The sequence below is a fragment of the Hemiscyllium ocellatum genome, chromosome 4 (genome assembly GCF_020745735.1).
Source record: "Hemiscyllium ocellatum isolate sHemOce1 chromosome 4, sHemOce1.pat.X.cur, whole genome shotgun sequence".
Taxonomy (NCBI): Eukaryota; Metazoa; Chordata; class Chondrichthyes; order Orectolobiformes; family Hemiscylliidae; genus Hemiscyllium; species Hemiscyllium ocellatum.
Window position 1 is genome coordinate 112,961,459 of NC_083404.1, and position 17,245 is coordinate 112,978,703.

Here is a 17,245-nt window from a genome sequence, read left to right on the forward strand (position 1 = left end):
CTTAATTTTCCTCTAATTTCCTCTGGAGGCATTAGTAATGATCTTTGATCTCTTGTGGACATCTATTAGTTCAAAGTTTGTGAGAAGATTTGTAGCTCGGGTGCTCGTTGTTGTGGTTCTGTTCGCCGAGCTGAGAATTTGTGTTGCAGACGTTTCGTCCCCTGTCTAGGTGACATCCTAAGTGCTTGGGAGCCTCCTGTGAAGCGCTTCTGTGATGTTTCCTCTGGCATTTATAGTGGTTTGTCCCTGCCGCTTCCGGTTCTCAGTTCCAGCTGTCCGCTGCAGTGGCCGGTATATTGGCCACTATAAATGCCAGAGGAAACGTCACAGAAGCGCTTCACAGGAGGTTCCCAAGCAATGAGGATGTCACCTAGACAGGGGACGAAACATCTGCAACACAAATTCCCAGCTCGGCAAACAGAACCACAACAACATCTATTAGTTTCATTGTGCCTGTATGGGTAACTACTTTGGGAGAGAGACAAAAAAGATGACTTGTTCAATCGACAAACCAACTTCCTACTAATGGAATGAGGTTAGTTTAACTAAGTCTTGTTCCTCCTAACTTATTTCTAATGTATAATTTATGAACATTACATTGGTTTTCAACCCCGCACACATTGCTTTTAGTTTGATAGGATAAAGACATGCAATTGCTTTGTTGCTCTGTCTACATTTATTTAACAAGGGCGGTTCCATCTCTTATGACTGATGGCATAGAATTGGATATTCTTCTGTTGTATGATTATTCTCCCTTTAATAACCCCAAGAATACCATCATTTCTGGGGCACTGGATGATTTTATTAGCATTCATTGTACCATGATCAGAGAATTTCTGGTTTTCCATTTTACATACTTTGTTAAATCAGGCATTCATCTGCTGGCTCATATCACATGTTGTTACGTTGGAAATTTGGGATCACATGATCAGATTATTGACTTATTTGTTACTTACTAAGGATGGAACACTTGCAATATTTACCTTAGGGCATTGATTAGCATGTGAGAATACGATATTGTTGCAATCACTGAGACATGATTGAAGGAAAGACAGGACTGGCAGTTCAACATTCCAGGGTAGAGGAGCTTCAGATGCAGTGGTTGGGGGTGTACGAGAGGTGCATTATTGATAAAGGGAACCATCACTGTGGTAATGAGAGATGGAATCCGAGAAGTCTTTTCAAATGAGGCCAGCTCATGAGGTAAATCTTAGAAATAAAGAAGGGGTGATTGCTGGGATTATACTATAGGCCATTTGCTATGAAATTGAAGGCATGCACTGTACTTTTAAGAGAGAGAGAATGCTGCTTTGAACTGAGAGGTTACAAGCATCTGTGTATATGACTAGATGGAAATCTCAGAGTGTACTGGAAATTGAAAATATGTAACATTTGGCTGTGAAATGGATGCCTGAGTTTTTGTTTTATTTTCACAACAATTCAAATTTGATCAATCAGTTTAAATCATGTCCCAGGATACTAAAACCCAATCAAGTTTGAATTTATTGTTTTGCCAACATTGAACCAATGAGACAATCCGATGTTGGAGAGGTATAAGTAGTGGACATTTTGAAAATTGATCAGAGAGCAACTGTCTTCAAGAGAGAAACAGCTGGAGAGCTATTTGCCATCTAACATCTTGCTCTCAAAGAAGATAGAAAAAACCCTCTATCAAAAGTACCTTTTTATGTGAAACATACTCACAGTAAAAAGAAGGAAGATGACCCAGGGAGATCAGTAGCAGGAAAATTGAAGACAGCAGATAAGACAAAGACTGTGTGATTTTGAGATTAATCTAATATAATTTTAATAAGGTGTCATATTTGAATAGCATATTGTTATAGAGATGGAGTCAGAGAGTAAGCAGTTAAGAGAAAGGGGGGCTTAGTTGGTAAAGTCTTTTTGTTTAATGTTTACTTTTAGAGTAAGAAAATAAATTGATGTTATTTTCTTTAAATAGTGGAACGTAGGAGCTGTGTCACTCATATTTTAATATATTATGAGGTGAGGTGAACTTTTCTGGGTGATTGGTTTAATGAACAGAAAAGGTTTGCCTCTGAGTTATAACACCTGTCAACAGTCAGAGGAAGATAAAGGAGCAGATATGTAGGTGAATCACACAAAGGTGTGAAAGAAACAGTTATAGATATAGGGGATTTCAACTTTACTAAATGGACCTGGGTTCGCCTTAGTCTGAAAGGGTTGGACAGGCAATTTTTTAAAGTGTATTCAGGAAAGTTCTTTGTGCCAGTATGTAGATATTCCTATTAGAGAATGACAGTGCTTCACCCAATCCTCAGGAATGAAGCCACTCAAGGTGATTAAGTGGTTTAGAGGAGATCCAAGAAAAATGTTTTTCACCCAAAGAATAGTTGAAATATGGAACTTGCTGCCTGAGAGAGTGACGGAGCAGGTGCTCTCACAACATTTAAGAAGCATCTGTACAAGTACTTAAAATGCCAGGGCATAGTAGGCTATGGACTAAGTGTGGATAACTGGGATGAGTGTAATTTAGTGTTTGTTCATTGGCATAGACACAGTGGCCCTTTGTGTGATGTATGGCTTTGACTCTCTGGCTTTTCATGAAATCAGAACATCTGAAACCATTTTACTAATAAAGTACTTTTGAAAGGTACCCACTATTGCAGAGTAAGAAATGCAGCAGCCAAATTGGATAATATGTTTGATAGAGTATAACTGCATTCAGCAAGGCTAGTGATAAGGTCCCAAATGGGAGACTGAAACCAAAGGTAAGAGCCCAAGGGATACATGGAAAATTGGTTAATTGGATCCAGAGTTGGCTGAATGGCAGGGAACAGGGGGTGATGGTCGAGCAGTATTTTGTGTCTGGAACCCAGTGTCCAGTGGGGTCCTGCAGAGAACAGTTTTGGAGCCCTTGCTGTTTGTGGTATATGTGAACATCTTAGATTTAAATATGGAAGGGTTGATCGGGTCATTTGCAGATGATACAAAAATTGATGGAGTGGTAAATAAAGAGCAGAATAGCCTTAGATTGCAGGAGGCTAAAGAAAATCTGGTCTGATGGTCTGATCAGTTGCAGAGGGAATTCAGTCTGGATAAATGAGGTGATGTGTTTGCACAGGATAATCAAATTTCAAGAACAACAGTAAGACCCTGGGGAGCATCAGAGATCAGAGGGACATTGGTGTGCATGTCTGCCAGTCCCTTAAAATAGTGGGAAGCTAGATAAATGTGGTTTAGAAGGCACGTGAACATGCCTTTATGAGCTGAGATATCAAGTTTAAGGTAAGTTCTGCTGGAACTGTATAAAATGTTGCTTCGGACACAGCTGAAGTATTGTGCATAGTTCTGGAATCCACATTATAGGAGGGATGTGATTGCATCGGAGATGGTGTTGAGGAAATTTGCCAGAATGTTGCCCAGGCTGTAGAGTTATAGATTGAAGAGAGATTAGGTCGATTGGGGTTGTTATCCTTGGAGCAAAGGAGACTGAGGGGGGCATGTGGTAGAGATGTATAAAATTCTGAGGGGCATAGACATGTAGACTTTAAAAATGTTTTTTCCCTTAGTGATGGGATTAGTGACAAAGGCTCATAAATTTAAGGCAAGGGGCAGGAGGTTTAGAAGGGGATGTGTGGCATAAAATGTTTTCATTCCAGATAGTGGTGGGATTGTGGAACTCACAACCTATAAAGATTTGAGAGGCAGAAACACTCATGAAATCTAAGAAGCATTTAAATGTGCGTTATGCTGCTAACATACTAAGGACTATGAGACAAATACTGTAAAATGTAATTAGAATAGTTCAGTGGGTGTTTTGGACCTGTGTAAACTTGATGCACTGAATAGCCTTGTTCTGCACTATGGCCATATGATTCTCTGAAACTGTAAAGAGCTGTGATCGTGCAGAAATAATCTATTACAGTGTTATTGTTTGAGGCTTCAGTACTGGTCAGAAACCAAGGATAACTCTCATGTCTTCTTTGAATACTGCCCAGGCATTTTTACCCTTGCCTGTAAAGATGACTGGCCTTGTTTTAATGTCTTACAGAAAAATGATTAAAAAAGAATCCATGATGCACAACTTATCCACAGTCTCTGAAACGTGTGAGCAAACGAATCTTGCAATTGCAATTTCCAGACATTCTCACATTAATCATAATACTTTTTCAAACAGGAATATCAAATGACAAGACTATTCATCAATCTCTCATATCAGATTTCATTGTTTATGGGAGAGGATATAGCTGCAGTGTTCTAGGTAGCTTCATGGCGATGTATCAATGTGTTAAATTTATGGTAATATGGAAAATTAAACATGCAACATCATGGAGTTATCAGTTTCATAACAGTACTTGTTTGAGCCTCGCAATGATAGGGCGTGGACAATTCAGTAAAGTTAATTTTCAAAGAATTTCAGCAAGGAAAAAGGTTTCTCAAACCAGACTAGCTACAACTTCACAAATACCCTGCTTGCCATTGTAAAAACTTAAATAATTTATGATTGTGTGTACCACATATTTTGTTTTAAATACAATTTGGAAATGTATAACCTGGAAACAAAGTGAATATTGCTATGTAACCTGACACAGGATAGACCTTGTGTAGTTGATGGTTGGGGTTGGTCTTGGCTGCCTGTTGAATTCAGTATCTTTGAGAAGACATACACTGCAGCATATGCCACACAGGCACTCAACAGGCTATCAGGATCAAGAATCCCAAGGATGGAACTCCCATCTGCTGAGAGCTGCAAACCAATCAAAGGTGTACAGCTTTGGCAGCTTGAAAGGGAAAGCTGCTGTTGGTAGTCACCTGAAGCCCCAGTTTGAGGAGGGTTTTAAGTATAGATGACGGATAGGGGAAGGCAGTCTTGGGGAAGAGGGATAGTAGGGGTCTCCCCTCCAGAAGCCGTTAAATGTGCTAAGTCAAAGGCACCACCTCCTCCCTCTTACTCCCCCCACCCCTCTCTCCCTGCCTTTACCTGCCCCAAAGGCCTATAATCAAAACAGCTAGGATTTACCTGGTATGCATTTTGCACACATCAAGACCCAAGAAGCAATTATGGCCTGAATCCCTGACGTTTTCTTCGTGACTTTGCTTATTGAAAGACTTTGGATGAGAACATAGTGAGAATGCTCTGCTCTTTCTTTTCAAATGTTCTCCCAAAAAGCATAGATTCTTGTTTTAACATCTCATCAGAAAGATAGGATCTCTGACAACACTATACTCTCACTGTGCTCTATTGGGTCTCACTTATAATATGTGATAATATGCTGGAGTGGGGGAATTTCTACTGTTTATCAGTTCCTGGACTAGTGATTTCTAGCTCAGTCTCTTTTTGTGTCACAGTTGCTGTGATTCTATGTTTTCTGTACCTCAGTACATGACAACAATGAATCAAATCAGATCAGTCATCCAATCCACCAACATTGTTAAATGTCAGGTATCTGACTGAACAAGTTTGTGAACCTAAACTTCAAACATGTTTAAGAAGATGACCTCCTGAAAGTCCCCGACAAATATTTGCTTCAGTTCTCAGAAACAAAGTTCCGCTGTTAATAAATGCACAGTATTGTAGCTTCTCAAGAGCTGATATCAAAATGAAAGTTCTGGAGGAACTCAGCAGGTTTGGCAGAGAAACAGAGGAAATATTCTGAGTCTGATTTGACTTTTCTTTAGAACTGTTCTGTTTCTTTTTCCCCAAATGCCATCAGATCTGCTGGGTTTCTCCAGATTTCTTTTTAATTCCAGTATTAGGAACCTACATTGGATTAACTCATCTAAATTATCTGGAATGAAGGCATAGCCCATTCTCATGCCAGTACCTTCTTTCAAGACTCAGTGTTCCATCAAACTTCATCTTAAGATGAGTTTCACGCAAAACAGCCTTTTTATAATCATTCTGAAATAAATTGTTATATGATCAGAATCTCTTCACCTTGCACAGTGCAACAGTAGAAGCACTGCAGTGATTGATTTGTGTTAAGAGTGCTATCTATTTTACAATTATATTCAGGAATATAACACTCCACACGATGCTTTTGACCCAAGCTTTACCTCTGAGAAATGTGAGAACACAACTGGAAGATGTCAAATAAAATCATCTAATGTCTGAGATTTAAATATTCTCTTGAACAAAATGTGGACAATTTGAAATGTCTTTTAGTAAATTATAATGACTTGTTCCAGCTGGGGATAAACTTGTTCAGAATATATCCTCAAATGAGCCTAAATGTGTTGCTTAATCTTTGTGGAAATTGTATTTTTTTCTCATTTAATGCTTTTTGCATTCCAGAGCCCTTTGTGAAGTTTTGATGTGTTTCGTCATCTTGAATTTTAATTCCCCAATTGCCTTAAAGTCTGAATTATTCTCCATTCTGAGAAATGGTTAGCAGATCTCTCTTAACATAGCTTGGTCAATGGTCATGTTCTGTGCACTTGCACTGTGAGGACAAGTTTGAAACAAACAAAATGGGGAAAATATATAGCCAGTCTGAGTTTTGCACCAGATCTGGTAGCATCTGTTTCTTCTGCAGAAGATCCATGTTGGACTCAAGATGTTAATCCTTACTCATTGTCCACATTTGCTGCAGGGGTTTTTCAGCACTTTCTGTTTATTTTATTTCAGATTTGCAGCATCTGCAGTATTTTGCTTTTAGACTAGGATAAAATTAAGCCTGCCCCCAATTCCTCCCTTGTATCAGATAAATTTGGACCTTCAACTACATCGATAGCAGATGTTTGCAACACATTATTTTGACATAAGGAACTTATTTATGAATCCAATGCAGACTGTCACAATCCCCTTTGTATTTGTAATGACGCTGTGACTGCACTAATTTCCAGTTACTGTTTAGCAGAAAATTTCAATACAGAGGCTATTCAGCCCATCATGGTTAGAGTGGTGCTGGAAAAGCACAGCAGTTCAGGCAGCATCCGAGGAGCAGGAAAATCGATGTTTCGGGCAAAAGCCCTTCATCAGGAATAGAGGCAGAGTGCCTGCAGGGCACGCTGCCTCTATTACTGATGAAGGGCTTTTGCCCAAAACGTCGATTTTCCTACTCCTCGGATGCTGCCTGAACTGCTGTGCTTCTCCGGCACCACTCTAACCTAGAATCTGGTTTCTAGCATCTGCAGTCCTTCTTTTTATCTATTCAGCCCATCATGTCCATTTCCAGATGCAGATCCAACCAAAATAAACCTCTCTTTAAAAAGTGCAGGCTAGTTTTAAGTGCTACCGTTGGTCACAATGTTTTGCCCCCTCCTATAGTGCATAGCTACCCAATAGTGCAATTAGTCCTGGGCTGTTCATAGCTCATGTTAAAACGAGCAGACAGATTATATGCTATTCTGTTGGGAGGGATGGACACAGATCCCTGCACTAGTTTTTGCAGACAGGCTAAATGTTCCCTTCCTGCTACTTGTCCACAATTCTGTAGGTTACAGCGCCTCAAGTGCATGTTCATGATTTTTTTCCAAATGTGATGAGGGTTACAGCCTCACATGCTTTCAGACAGTGAGTTGTCAAAATCCCTTTTGATTTATAGCAAGATCAAGTGTTAATAAAAGAGCATATCTGCTAAAGATGAAGAACTACTTTTTCAAAATATTTTTAAAGCTGTGGTAACTAGATTCTTAATTACCAAGAAAGTAAAAAGTAGAAATTTACCAAAATTCCTTAGGCAGCACCATCTACAGCTGCAACCTGGATCCCTAGCACCGTGAGGCAGCAGAGCTAACCACCGTGTCACCCCATACTCAAAGGGTTTTTAATTTTTTTGACTAGAATCCTTGTCCATTGCCATACCATCGGGTTTGCCGCTGGGTCCCTTTCTGCTTGTTGTGTACATTAACAATCATGAATGTAACAGATATGATCAGTAAGTTCAGACCTGACATGAAAATTGATGGTGCGGTTAAAAAGTAAGGAGGCTGGCTACAGGACAATATCGACTGGCTCATCAGATGGGCTGAACAGTGACAAAGGAAATTTAGTGCTGTTCCACTTAGGGAGGACTTGCAAGGCAAGGGAGTAAACCTGAAATGATAACACCCTAGGAAGTTCATTAATGAAGCAAAATTGTGAAGGTGCAATGAGGTACCTTAAAGCAGGAGACAGTCTAGGGGAGCTCCCAAATGGGGAAAAGGTAAGTAAATCCAGAGCTTTTTAGATGGCAACAGTGATATAGAGTATAATAAAGCAGGAAAAACTTGTGGATGATGACACAGAATGCTGAGGGAGGTGGTGGCACAATGGTAATGTAACTTGACTAGTGTCTAGAGGTTCAAGCTGGTAATTTGGGGGCAATGATTTAGTAAGTTTGCAGATGACCCCAAAATTGGAGGTGTAGTGGACAGCAAAGAAGGTTACCTCAGATTACAACAGGATCTTGATCAAATGGGCCAATGGGCTGAGAAGTGGCAGATAGAATTTCATTTAGATAAATGCGAGGTACTGCATTTTAGGAGAGGAAATCTTAGCAGGACTAATACACTTAATGGTAAGGTCCTCGGGAGTGTTGCTGAACAAAGAGACCTTGGAGTGCAGGTTCATAGTTCCTTGAAAGTGGAGTCGCAGGTAGATACAATTGTGAAGAAGGCGTTTGGTATGCTTTCGCTTATTGGTCAGAGGATTGAGTACAGAAGTTGGGAGGTCATGTTGTGGCTGTACAGGACATTGGTTAGGCTACTTTTGGAATATTGTGTGCAATTCTGGTCTCCTTCCTATCGAAAGGATGTTGTGAAACTTGAAAGGGTTCAGAAATGATTTACAAGGATGTTGCCAGGATTGGAGGATTTGAGCTATAGGGAGAGTCTGAACAGGCTGGGGCTGTTTTCCCTGAACCGTCAGAGGCTGAGGGGTGACCTTATAGAGGTTTATAAAATCATGAGGGGCATGGATAAGATAAATAGACAAAATCTCTTCCCTGGGTTGGGAGTGTCCAGAATGAGCTATCAGAGGACGTGGTGGAGGCTAAGAGGCTCTCCACAACCACCTGAAGAAGGAGCAACACTCCGAAAGCTAGTGCTTCCATAAACTTGTTGGACTATAACCTGGTGTTGTGTGATTTCTAACTTTGTACACCCCTGTCCAACACCAGCATCCCCAAATGGTGGAGGCTAGTACGATTGCAACATTTAAATAGCATCTGGATGTGTATATGAATAGGAAGGATTTGAAGGGATATGGGCTGGATGCTGGCAGGTGGAACTAGATTGGGCTGGGATATCTGGTCGGCATTAATGAGTTGGACCAAAAGGTCTGTTTCTGTGCTGTATATCTCAATGACTCTAATAATTCAAATCTCATCAAAGTTCAATTATAAATCTGGAATGTAATGTTAGTCTCATTAATGGTAACCATGTAACTACTACCAATTGTTGATAAATTCCAGCCAGTTCACGAATGCCTGTCCTTTTGGGGAGTAAATCTGTCATCCTGATACATTCTCTCCTACAAAGACTCCAGACCCACATTGATATGGTTAGCTCTTACTTTCCCTCCAAATAGCCGAGCAAGTCATCCTTATTGAGGCCCCAGTAGGGATGAAAAACAATCTTTAGATTTGTTCGTGATTTCTAGAATAAAGAAAAACAATTGAGAATCATGGGATGTGAAAAAGGAATGATGAGAAGAAAAGAGAGAGAATGAGACGATGTTGGCAACTAATTGAAAGGGAATCCAAGTTATATTAGTGGTAAAAGGTTAGTAAAGGATGAATGGACCTGTTTAGAGACCAGGAAAAGGATTTGCTGGCATCGTACAAACCAGAAATATTACACAAATACATCACATTGACCATTAGCAAGGAAGAATATGCTGCCTACATCATAATGGAAGAGAAGGCAGTTAAGCTATTGGATGTCCAAAGGGGTCACAACCCCACATTGGGCAGGGAATTGGCACCTGGCAGTTATTTCCTTTGTAATTGCCAGTTGTTGGTCACATAGACATTTTCAGGAAGGGGTGGACTGACAAACCAGCACACCAGTGACCCAAGTTTCATGCTGTCTTGCCTCCATGCTTACCGCAGGACTTAAAATCCTGCCAATTTTTCATTGGAAGGAGGGTGACTATGCATACAACATAGATTGAAGATAATTTGCAAAAGAACCTGAGGAGAGATAAGAAGTTTTCTTAGTGCTGTAACATCATATGATTTAAATGCAGTGTCCAGAAAGGTTATGAAAATAGATTCAACAGTAACTTACAAAAATGAATTGGATAAATACTTGAAAATTTGCTTGGCTGATGAGGTAGAACAGGGAAGTTTGATGAGTTGGATAAATCTTTCAAAGAACCAGCATAAGCACAGTTGATTGAATGGCTTCTATTCATGCTGTAAGAGTTTACAAAAACAATAGAGATGCTATCTTGATATTATCACCTCCAAAATATTCCTTCAAGTTATTCAGCATCCTCAGAATTTGGACATATATCACTGTTACTTCAACCTTTCTGTTAACACTAGAGATGTAATCAGTAAGCAAAATGGAGTAATTGTGAGGCCTGGAATTTGGTTTGGAGAGATTCTGTGTCTTAAACTGTCCTCTTTAGCAAATTTGTGTAGTACTGGGAATGCTTATTAGAAAATCAAGCTTATCCATCTCTTCAACTTATTCTAATATTGTGGATAATGTGAGCCTATATTTCCAATAGCTGCTAATGAGTAGCAATAGGAAAGTGAGGATAGCTATGGCATGGATAGGTGTTTGATATTACCCACCACCACATAACTGGAGTTCATCTGGAAGCAGATCTATGTTTAACTCATCGTGTTTTCAGTGATAAACGTCAGAGTGGAGGGAAGTATTGTGAAAATGTAAAACTTGGTAAATTATTGTGGTATACCTAGTAAGTACTATGTATCACAGCCACATTTCACCAGGTCTTGGGGACTTGGAAATAGAATAGTGAGAGCACAGAGATTATTCAATCCAACATGTCCATGTCAGTAAATACTAATTTTCAGTTAGCAATCTCCTTCAATATTTTTTCCTGTCTCATCAATTCTCATTTGCAAAATAAGAAAGGGTGCTCATAGACTTCTTTGTAACAATCTGGTTAGCTGCTGCTGCTGTGCCTCTCAGTTCTGCTGTCTAATGAGGCTGTAAGTCCTTTTCTGCTTGAGCTCTGGTGAAATGGGGATGAGGGAGACAACTTTGAAAACAAGATTGCATTGAGAAGGATTAAATATTCCTATTGAAGTTAAATATTTGATGGTCACAGCTGGCAGTTAGAATTTGCAGAAAACTGCTCGAGGGCTTGAAAACACAATGCAGTGATATCAGGATCCTATCACCTGTGGTGTTTTTCACCTTATGATTGGCTTTTTCCCAGACGTCAGCGTGGAAGAGTTGGCAGGGAAGGCAAGATTCCCAGGGTGATCACTCAAACCATTCAGCTGGAACTGTTTAGGTCCCACCTCAGATGCCGTCTGTAGTTAGGCCAAACTCGCATGTTGCTGTAATCAGAAGCAGCGTGTACCCTCGTTACTATGACATTTGCAGCCTTGTGCTTCTCTGAAGCACATCATTTGCAGCGATAATACTTGCCTGAATTGTACATGTAAAAAGTACTCAAGGGGATGAAAGACTTTCATGTTTAACAGCAGGGCACTTCTTAAAGTAACCAAGACAGTTGTAGTTGTTGAAGAATGTCTTGGTGTGTCTGGTTGTCAATATGTCAGCATGTCATAAAGCATACCAATTCTATTTCCTCCCATGTCAGTGAGTCTTTTCAAACATCCAGTGTTGGAAAGCTCCAAGCAGAGTTCGGATGAAGTAATGGCCTAGTAGTATTATTGCTACACTATTCATCCAGAAATTTTCCAAGCACCTAAGTTCAATTCCTGCTACGGCACTTGATAAAAATTGAATTCAATGAATATTTGTAATTGAGAGCGAATGATGACCAAGAACCCATTGTCAATCATCAGGAAAGCCTCACGCTGGTTCACTAAACTCCTCAAGGAAGGAAATCTGCCATCGTTACCTGGTCCGGCCTGCAAGTGACGCCAGATCTGTGGCACTGTGGTTCATTCTCAACTTCCCTTTGTAATGCCGTTCAGTTGTGACAATTACTATGAAAAAGAAATGAAAGCAGGTGGACTACCCGCCATCAACCTAGGCAACAGAAAAGAACAGCAGCAAAATCAGTCCTGTCAATCCCACACAATCCTGCATATTAATATCTAGAGACAAGTGACAACATTGGGAGAGCTGTCTCACAGACTAGTCAAGCAACAGCTTGACATAGTCATAGTCACTGAATCATACCTTACAGACAATATTCCAACATACTATCAACATCCCTGGAGTCGTCTTGTCCCACTGGCAGGACAGAGCCAGCAGAGTGATAATGCAGTCATATATAGTCAGGAAGGAGTTCCCCTGGAGTTTCCAACCTTGACTCAGGACCTCATGAAGTCTCATGGCATGAAGTCAAATATGGACAAGGGAGCCTCCTGCTGATTACCATGTACTGTCCACCCTCAGCTTATGAATCAGTGCTCCTCTATGTTGACCAATGCTAGGCAGAAGCACTGAGGGTTCTCTAGACGGGGAAGTTTCAATGTCCACCGTCAAAAATGGCTCGATGGAACCACGACTGAGTAATCTGGTCAGGTCCTGAAGGACATAGACTGGTCTGCAGCAAGTGGTGAGAGAACCAACAATTGGGAAACAAAGTACTTGACCTCATCCCTGCCAATCTTTCTGCTGAAATGTGAAGGCAGGATTTGTCTCCATGACAGTATCAGTAAGAGTGACCACTACATAATCCTTGTGCAGACAAAGTCCTGCCTTCACATTGTTAATACATTATGTTGTGCATCAGCTCCAGGCAGGGATATTCTGCAGCAATTCTCCAAATGTCCTCAGACAGGACTTTCGAAACCCATAAAAATGGAAAGAAGTGCGGATGTTGACAATTAGAAACAAAAACAAAATTTTCTGGAAAAGCTCAGCAGGTCAGGCAGCATCTGTAGAGAGCAATCAGAGTTAATATCCAGTGACCCTCCCTCAGAATGCTTTTGATGTTATGGAGGCATCTAAGATAGTAAGCAACATTGAAAATGATTGAACTGTGAAACAGGTAATAGTACATTATTTTCGGATCACTTGATCCAAAACATTAACTGATTTCTCTCCACGGACTTGCTGAGCTTTTCGAGCAATTTGGTTTTCTTGCAGTGTTCCATTATCCTGTTTCTACTGTTCAATCATTTCAATGCTACTTACTATCTTAGATACCTCCATAACATCATCTTTTAACAGCTGTCAATACAAGCGATAAACCCAACTTCTTGGGCTATGGGGAGGCTGTGGATTTAGGCTGTTCTGTGGCGGAGAAGCCTTGGTGAATTGTTGAAGTGAACCTGCACAGTATTGAGTCTTGGATTGAATTTGAATTGAATTGGATTTAATTTATTGTCACGTACACCGAAGCACAGTGAAAAGTTTTGTCTTGCGAGCAAAACAGGCAGATCACGTAGTCAAAAAGCATAGATAAACATATGATAGGTAAACAGTGACAAAAACAAAAACACAGTTCCAGGCAAATGCGAAGAGTTTGTGGGTCCATTCAGCATTTTAACATCAGTAGGGTAGAAACTGTTTCGACCCTAGAGCATATGTTCAGGCTTCTGTACCTTCTTCCTGATGGTAGATGTTGTAGAAAATGATTGCCAGGGTGATATGGATCTTTGAGAAGCATTTCCTTGACAGCAGGCCCAGTAGATGGATCCTATGGATGGGAGGTTGGCCTTTGTGATTGTCCAGGCCTACTTCACCACTCTCTGTAACTGTCTCCGATCTTGAATGGTACAGTTACCATACCATACCAGGTAGTGATATATCTAGACAGAATGCTCTCGGTGGCATACCTATAAAATTTGGCAAGGGTATTCGCCATCATGCCAAATTTCCTTCACTGCCAGAAGAAAAAGAGATGTTGTCGGGCCTTTGTAACCAGTGAGTCCACATGAAGAGTCCAGGAAAACTCCCAGCAGCTTGACACTCTCCATTTGTTCCATTTCTGTGCTGACAATGTTTAAGGGGACATGAGTAACATCCCGCTGAAAGTCAGTAAATGAGTTCTTTGGGTTTGCCAGCATTGACAGCTAGGTTGTTCTCAGTGCACCATATTTCCAGGTCTTCCACTCCCACCTGTAGACTGTTTTATCATCAAAGTTTGTGCGAAGATTTGTAGCTCGGGTGCTTGTTGTAGTGGTTCTGTTCGCCGAGCTGTTTTATCATCATCTGAAATTCCACCGACTACGGTGATGTCATCAGCGAACTTGTAAATGGCATTAGTCTGGTATTTTGGTGACGCCGTCATGGGTATGCAATAGGGGGCTGAGTATGCACCCCTGGGGGGGGCGGAGTCCAGTGTTGAGTGTCAGTGAGGATGAAATATTGTCCCAATCTTCGCTGATTGTGGTCGTTGGGTCAGGAAACTGAGGATCCAGTTGCAGAGAGTGGGGTTTAGTCTGCTATTGGATTCTGCAATTTGCAAAGATATACTTTTGCTATGGATTATCACCTGCTAGGAATAATTTTTTATTTTACACCCAGAATGGATGAAGACCAAAAGTACTTCAGTGTTGCAAGGCTAAGCAGCTGAAGAAAAATGAATTAATTTATTCCCTCCCATTCCACAGTTCCAGAAATAAAACTGCAAATGTTCAATAAAATGGTTGTGCCATCGATGATTAAAATATGGTTACATTCTCCTTCCTGTCAAACTTAATTAAGAAAATGGATGTAGGTTTGCTCGCCAAGCTGGAAGGTTTGTTTTCAGACGTTTCGTCACCATACTAAGTAACATCATCAGTGAAACTTTGGATGAAGCGCTGGTGGCATGGCCCACTTTATATTTATGTGTTTAGGTTTCCTTGGGTTGGAGATGTTATTTCCTGGGGTGATGTCATTTCCTATAGTGATGTCATTTCCTGTTCTTTTTCTCAGGGAGTGATAAATGGGATCCAAGTCAATGTGTTTATAAAGTTCCAGTTGGAATGCCATACTTCTAGGAATTCTCATGCATGTCCCTGTTTGGCTTGTCCTAGGATGGATGTGTTGCTGCAGTCGAAGTGGTGTCCTTCTTCATCCGTATGTAAGGATACTAGTGAGAGTGGGTCATGTCTTTTTGTGACTAGTTGATGTTCGTGAATCCTGGTGGCTAGTTTGCTGCCCGTTTGTCCAATGTAGTATTTGTTACAGTTCTTACAAGGTATTTTGTAAATTACATTAGTTTTGCTTGTTATCTGTAAAGGGTCTTTCAAGTTCATTAGCTGCTATTTTAGTGTGTGGGTGGGTTTGTGGGCTACCATGATGTAAGAGGGTCTGAGTAGTCTGGCAGTAGTTTCCGAGATGTCTTTTATGTAAGGGAGAGTGGCTAGAGTTTCTGGATAGGTTGGTGATGATTCGCCATGGCACACTTGCTGCCGCTGATTAGCCACTGCCGGTTCACCACCAGCGTTTCTCCACTGGGGTCGATTGACCTCTGGCGACTATTCGCCACTGGAAATATATATATGTACTGATTGTTTTCCTTCCTGCCTGTTCTTTCATACTTCTCACTCCCCTTTATTTATACAACAACATAGTACATATTGATAAAAAAAAGAGGTGAAATAAATATCATTTTATTGGTTTATACATAAAAATGAGTTACAAACACTTATGGTAGCGAATCGTCCTCAGTGGCCAATGGGCAGTGGCGAAGCGTCCTTGGCGGTGAAAGGGCAGTGGCTAATTGGCAGCGGCGAATAGTCCCATCCCATTCTGGACATGTTTTGTTTGCTAGTTTGGGTTTGTTGCTGAGAAATTGGTGGACTGTGTTCATTGGGTCCCAGTCTTTTTGGATACATTGGATAGGTGATTTTCCTCTGCCCTGTGTAGTTCATCTGTGCTGCAATGTATGGTGGCTCATTGAAATGATGTTCGAATGCAGCTTCATTTGTGGATGTTGGGATGATTGTCCATATGTGTTGTTTTCCTGCAAACGTTGGTTTGAAGTTCCCCATTGCCTGTTCATTCTACTGTGATATCTAGGAATGGCAGTTTGTTGTGGTTTTTCTCCTCTTTAGTGAATTTTATGCCAGTAAGGGTATTATTGATGGTATTGAAGGTTTCCTCTAATTTGTTTCATTTATCCATGTCATTCACATCGTGGACCCAAAGTTTGAGTTGGATGGTTGGCAGCTACAAATCTTCTCAAAACTCATTAGTTAAGATAAAGTTGAAAAAGTTGAATTTCATTGTGCTTTCACAGTGCCCAGAAGTATTTTGCCAGTAAGGAAGGACTTGAAAAATTAGCTGACTCAAACTGACTGAGGCCAGCAGAACAGAATGGGAAAAGAAAAAATCACGGGGGTTATCGGTTTTTGCTGGCTGGAATCCATATTGAGCTAGTAGGAGCAGACTTGTTTTTCTGAGGTCCACAATCAGATAAATGAAAAGTTCAAACTTACTTTTTGAGTGATAACTGCCAGAGATGATTAACAACTGCTTGTTTGACTGGTCAGCATCTGAGAGAAACTGAATGATCACTTCTTTATCTCCTCTGATAAAGTCTTTTGTTTCTATTCTTTTGTCATAGGGACTATTTTATCATTTGCCCTGTTGTAAAGATGGCTGCTCATTGGGCCAACAGAACACGAGCCAATACCTTCATGTACCATGTACCAGGAAGTTTTTCTCAACACAGGTAAGGCTTAAAGGGACCTTCCAACATTATTTTGATTTTCACTGTCATGATGTAATAGATTGAGACTGGCATTTATAGTCTACTCATAATTAACCTGGTTGGCCTTCTTTTTGTAGTGCTATCAGTTCTTGTTTAGGGAAGAAAATCTGCTGTCATCACCTGTCCTGATCTATCATTTGATTCTAGACCAACAGCAATCTTGTTATCCCTTAACGTCCTCTGAACCTTACAGAACAGCAGTAAGTATTGATCTAGCCAGCAATGGTGACATCCCACGAATTAATAAAACAAAGTTAATACAAATGATACTAAGTTGCTAGGCCCCTTCAGAGAGTAGAAAGAAGTTACCCATGTTTAATGTCGAGGCTTTAAAAAATTATTTGCTCAAGAGATATTGGCATTGCTGCATAGGTCAGCATTTATTGCCCTTTCCTAATTGTCCCAAGGGCACATTGCTGTGGGTGTGGAAACATATGTAGGCCAGAACAGGTGAGGATGGCAGTTTCCTTCCCTCATGAACATGTGGCATGAGTTTGATTTACATAATAG

The 17,245-nt window shown here is 40.6% G+C and overlaps 1 protein-coding gene across 1 annotated transcript in view; it reads left to right on the plus strand.

Moving 5' to 3' along the window:
• tg (thyroglobulin) overlaps positions 1 to 17,245 on the plus strand; it is a 370,830-nt gene that overhangs the window by 299,542 nt on the left and 54,043 nt on the right. The window contains exon 46 of the mRNA XM_060824055.1: positions 16,589 to 16,696. Within this exon, the coding sequence (XP_060680038.1) occupies positions 16,589 to 16,696 (108 nt within the window). The remainder of the gene's footprint in view (positions 1 to 16,588; positions 16,697 to 17,245) is intronic.